The sequence below is a fragment of the Salminus brasiliensis genome, chromosome 9 (assembly GCF_030463535.1).
Source record: "Salminus brasiliensis chromosome 9, fSalBra1.hap2, whole genome shotgun sequence".
Lineage (NCBI taxonomy): Eukaryota > Metazoa > Chordata > Actinopteri > Characiformes > Bryconidae > Salminus > Salminus brasiliensis.
Window position 1 is genome coordinate 15715085 of NC_132886.1, and position 6000 is coordinate 15721084.

Consider the following 6000-nt stretch of genomic DNA (forward strand, 5'->3'; position numbering starts at 1 on the left):
TGTCATCACAGCCTTAACAATGTGCTTATAACTGTCTCTACTGTCAATGGAAGGCTTTCTACTGGATTCTGGAGTATAGCTGTCAGAATTTGATTGCATTCACCGACAAGAGTATTAGTGAGGTCAGGATGTTGGATGATCACACCCCACTCCATCCCCAACTCATCTCAAACGTATTAGATGAAGCACAATCATCATCATGCTAAAGAAAGCAGTTCTACTGTGCCACAGCTCAATGTTGGGGGGCCTTAACACCTCTCTTTCCCACACCTGGCATTAGGCATGATGCCAATAGGTTCATTTTTATCTGCACCAGAAGGTTTTATTCTATTTGCAGTAGATCTGTACAGGGACTAGACAAGCTGTGTGCGTGCATTTGTACACCTGTGTCAGCAATGGGTGCAAACTAGCAGCTGAATGCATTCATTAGAAGAGGTGTCCACAAATATTTGGACCTATAATCTATAGGGGGGGCTGGCGCATGTAGCTGCCGCTGCTCGATTTCACCCATGTTATAGTGTAGTGTAGCTTTCTTCTTCACGCTCTTGATATTCCTATAAATTCCTTTAGTCTATCTGTGCCTGACACTGATCTAACTCCTCCTTCCTCAATCATCTCTCCTTGTTTGACCTCTGTGTGAAGCTCTTCTCTCACTCTCTTCCACACACATACACTAGCCTTTCTTTTCCCTTCATACACGTCTTCGTACTCATCTCGCTGTTCTCCGTGGAGAAAAAGCCTCATGTTGTTTCTCCCAGTTCACATAGTTAATCACAACCCCAAAAAACTTCCTGGGAATTCCCTTCGAGAGGGAATGCAGATTATGGAGTCAGCATCATATCTTTCTCCCTCTCTCTCTCTCTTTTTCTCGCTCGCTCTCTCCCACACATCACAGCTACACAGCTTGTTTGGACAGTGAACTTTTCCAAGCTCAGAGACAACAGCAGACTTTACTATACACTGGAGACAACTGACAAAAACATTTACATCTACATGCAAACATGCAGCAGAGATACGTTATGTAAGAGCGAGCCTGTGCTTTACCACCCTCACACACACACACACACACACACACAAACACACAAAACTGAATCAATCAACTTGTATTATTCCGTTCCATTAAACGCGCAGACAGCACAAGCCGTGTCTTTTAGCGCTTTGCCACTTTAGCAGACACCTGTGCTTACACTAATTCTAGGTATCTGCTTGTCCGTAATAAGCAGAACATGCTGCAGAGCGGATACTGTTGACTGTGTTGCGATTACTGTACTGCACAGTTGTGCTTACTGGACTAGAACAACAGACTTCAGCTATTAGGCCGACAGCACTTGTCTGAGGTTTATCGAGGCATTTAACAAACAGTACTGTGCAGAGGTTTTACACACCAAAGTTATTGCACTTATTAAAAAGCTCAGCAAGTTTTTTTCTATCTTGTTATCTAGTCTGAAGAACAAAGCCCCCAGCCAGCACAGCGTGTATGTATTAAACTCCATCACCAGCTCACCTGATTTATCCATCATTAAGCACTTATTTACCAAGCCAGGTGTTGGATGGTAACTCTAAATAATTCCAGACTCCTATGAAGATAGCTTTGGAGATGTTTTAATGAACACAGTGATGTAAAACCACTACTTTTTATATTACTGTTATTAGTATGTACATTACACTAGTACTTTACTGAGCTAATGAACACGTACTGTCCAGATAAAGAGCTTTTGTACTGTACTGTATGTTTAAAGGACAAGTTTACAACTTAAACTAAAGATTTCCCTCTACTATGTGGGGACCCGAAGAGAGAACAATTTGGAGGGTCCGAAGATACCATAGTCCTTGCCCAGTAAAAATATATGGCAAGTGTCATCACCCTTATGCTCCCATTTCCAGTTCCTTTCAATTAACATCGTTATGTATAATCCAACCACAAATGAAAGGTCTATAGAATTAAAAAGAGCTGAAACGTAGTTCTACAGCTGCCTTCTGTTCACAGCAGAAGATGACAATCATCTGATCATGATTTGTCCCAAAAAGTGTTTTTTTTTTTTTTAAAAGAAGGAAGTATAGCAAAATAATAAAAGATATAAGTCATACGGAAAAGCCTGAACAGCCCTGACCACAATGTGATGCACAATTTACCATCAATTTGCTTAATTTAACATACGGGGAAGGCGTTAAATGTGGCACGTAGAAATATCATGGCACATTTAACAGGTTGTGCTTTTCTCCGAAACATTTTCTTCTGAAATGTTACATTCAGCAGATGGAAATTTCCTCAAAATGTGCAGGAAAGTGCCATATTGAAGTAAATAAGTGTGTTCTCTGTCATTTTAACAAGGGTGGCCAAGCTTTCGCATGCAACTGTGTGTGTGTTCACGTAGGGTAAATGATAACAAGGGAAGAGTGTGTGTTAATACGAGAGATGAAAGAACAAGACATCTAGGTCACAAGGAATCCAGTAGAGCTTGAACTTCTCTGAAAGTCTGTCACGCCATTCTGTTAGCGAGCTCCTGTTCTTTTCTCCACAGTTAGCCTGAAGCTAGGACACACGTCATTGTGTGTGGTGTGTTAGAAGGGGGACAGATGCATGTTTTACCAGTTAGGCCCAACACAGAGCCTGTATGTAGTGCTGGGTAGCTAATGTCACTTTCAGGCTATAAAAATGCATTGTTTTTTTTAAAGGGGATCAGGAGTTCAAAGGGAAATTCACTTAAATATAAAAGTCTATTAGTAAAAAAAAACTATCCAGGGGTTGCAGAATGACATAAAAGATGTGTTTGTGTGTGTGTGTGTGTGTGTTTGTGTTTTAATAAAACCAGCTGCTGACACTGTGTATCTGGATGAGCTGGATGGTGCAGTTCTGGATGATAGTTAATCACAGCGCTCATCATCTCCATTTGTTCAAAACTGATGTGACGGATTGCAGTCCCATCCTATATCACTTCATATCGGCTGGGACGACAGATTACATTCTATCACAAGTTCAACTCTGGTGAACTTTTTTTTCCTTTTTTCAATCCGCTGCTGCCTGCATCAGTCAGTCAGTGCAACGTTTACACCGAAATCAATTGCTACAAAAACGCCTAACTGCCAATTCTGTTACATCACCTAAGAGACTGGCACACTGGGTGATGGGGAGAGGGAAGGTCATCCTGCCCAACCCGAAAGAGCAATCCGGGCCACAAATGGCTGTAGCATCGTTGGTCACCCATGCTCGGACAGTAGGGTCAAGATTTGGGCAGATGCTCAACTCAGAAACCCAAACCTGACCCAGCTTGATTTGACTAAAGTCTCCTTTCTAGTTTCTTCTCTTGTGGACCCACATTTCTAGAATGTTTCTCAAATATATCCTGAACTGGTCCTTCAGTACAATCTTTATCACCCAGCAAACGCCAGGGCGGTATAGAGCACTTTCTGTGGGAACATTCCCCATAAATAGTCCAATATCTGACCAGCAATCAGACCAGAAGTGGTTGATCCATCAGTAACTCATCAGTGAGATATGGAGCCTTCTGCTAACACACACACACACACACACACACACAATCAAACAGTGATATTTTCAGTGGGTAAACATTATAACTATATTGTAGACAGTTCTCATGATCTCCACACTTAATCACACACCCTGAGCATGTCTCCTAAGAAAACCCAACACCATCTTTACAGGCCATGCAAATGCATTAACGAGAGCCACCACTCAGCACTCGTGGGCTACAGAGTTAATTATTAATGACTGGCAGCTCTTGTAAGACGCGCAGGCTCAGCTGGTGGACCTCCTCATGCTTTCACAACACTGTGGTCGGCTGTAGATCAAGCCTTTCTTCATAAGAACCGCCAGAGCTGTGATGGCAGCAATTACTGCATTAGCCCATCATTACTCGGACAGTAGGCAGTTGAAGGTGAATAAAGAGCTCAGCAGTGGCTAATTCTTAATGCTTACAAACCTCCTGAACAATAAACCGTCTTTCAACATGACTGACTGACTGACACACACACACACACACACACACACACACACACACACACACCGCTGCCAGGAGGGCAGAAACTAGGCGGAAGAATCCCGAGGAGATTTCTCGACAGTAATGTATGGACTACAGTCAGACATAACCCACCTCGCTAGACATGTGGAACTTCTGCTCGATGTTGAAGAATTACAAAACAGTGGAAAATCTGCTATTTTAGCTCATTTGTTGCCAAACCTAACGTTTCTAACGAGCTCTCGATTTTCTACTTCAGCCAAGTGCACAAGTAAACAGACAACGTGCGAGCAGGGACGGCGATTTCTCTACAAAAACAACCAAATTTACCGAGTTCAGACACTTTTCCAGAAATTTCTCCAGATACTAAACTAAGTGGAACTTCTGGAGGTCTTAAAAGCACCGGACTGTCGACCAAAGACAGCAGAAAAGCCGCTGTTTTCCTCGTCCGTCGCCAACTTTAGCGTTAGCGGAGTGAGTCCGCTGCTCGAGCGCACAACTAGTAAACATCAACAACGAGCGCTGAGGTGACCGGAGAGCAGCGAGGGACCCAGACTCCGTTAAGACGCGACGGTGAAGGAAAACTTGTTCGACAGGAATGTGACTTGGCCGGGAGAGACAGCCGAACGGGCATTTTGGCTCATTAACACTCTGCTCGACGGGTGTCAGCCCTTTAACCAACGCTTTGCCGTTTTCCAAGCCGCCTGGAACAGCGGGCAAAGCTACAGGCGCTACGGGCATGCCAAGGCAACCGAGCCCAACATGGCACTGTCGGGAATGGGCAGGTTTGAGTGTTACTGCTACTCGGTGTTATGCGGCTTACCTCGTCCCATTTGATGAACTTGCTTCCCCGTTTGAGGACTTCATGGACGTCCACCGGTTTGAGTTGTAGCGCGTGTACTCCCGGCTTGGCCCCGGCCATGGCTGCTCCAGTAGCGGCGTGGCTAAGGCGACCTGACCGGAGCCTTCAGCTCAAGAGCCTTACTGAGCGAGGAGATCGAGTGTGCGCGTGTGCGCGAGTGTGCGTGTGCGTGCTCGAGAGAGAGAGAGAGAGAGAGAGAGAGAGAGAGAGAGAGAGAGAGAGAGAGAGAGAGAGAGAGAGAGAGAGAGAGGAGGAACCTGACTGACTGACGCGAAGGTTTCGACTCTGTGGATCTAGCTAACTGGTTTCTCGCGAACTTTGATAGAAAAGAGAGAGAGAGACAGAAAGTAGAACTTTGTCGACGTCGCTCGACCCACAAGTCACACATTAACCGAGGCTAGTCGACGGTGCAGGGCAGCTTTTTATGACTCCTTCACTGCGCTGTTTATTCATTTAGCTAGTCTCTTATCGCCCCTCCGAGCTGTTGAATGGATCTTTTCCTTCCCGCCCTCCATCCATCCGCCTGTTAATGATGTCCTCCTCTCCGTCCTCTCCTTCCTCTGCTTTGAAAGAATGAGCTCCGGGGAAACTTTCACTGGAGTGCACTCGTCGTCGTCGTCCCCGCTGGAAATAGCTCGTCCTTTTCCTTCATGTTCTCTCGAAGTAAACAAGAGAGAGAGAGAGAGAGAGAGAGAGAGAGAGAAGGGGAGAGGAGGGCAGGAACGACAAGGACGGGGGAGGTAAGGAAGTGAGGGAGAAAAAGCAGCGAACAGACGGGGGAGTGCTTGTCGTTTTTTTTCCTCCTCCTTTTCTTTCCTCCCTGTCTTCTTCTCAGACGAGCTGTACGTTGTCAGTCCTCTCCGCCGTAGAGGCGTGTTCAGCTTTACATGGCGGAGCGCTGGAGTGCGGAGATTGAAAACGGGCCGCATGTTAAGTGTTTCACTCAGCGTGGCTGCGTGTTTATCGCGCTGTAAAAGTGAAAGTCCTTCCGAGATGCGTGGTCAGCATTCATTATGTCTGACCTACAGGTTGCAAAGTTATCCCTTACGAAAGAAACGTGCGGGTGGGCATTGTGACGACACGTTCTGGTTGTCGTGATGCATGCATGGCGTCACAATACACGTTTTCGGAGGTAACGTTGGCAACGTTCAGGGCTTTTCT

At 45.5% G+C, this 6000-nt stretch overlaps 1 protein-coding gene across 2 annotated transcripts in view; it reads right to left on the bottom strand.

Annotated features, from left to right (window-relative positions):
- Positions 1–5538, bottom strand: part of plcb3 (phospholipase C, beta 3 (phosphatidylinositol-specific)) — a 71401-nt gene extending 65863 nt beyond the window's left edge. For both annotated transcript variants that reach the window (XM_072687579.1, XM_072687578.1), the window contains exon 1: positions 4801–5538. In XM_072687579.1, the coding sequence (XP_072543680.1) occupies positions 4801–4899 (99 nt within the window). In that variant the 5' untranslated portion in view covers positions 4900–5538. The remainder of the gene's footprint in view (positions 1–4800) is intronic.
- Between the last annotated feature and the right edge of the window lie 462 nt (positions 5539–6000).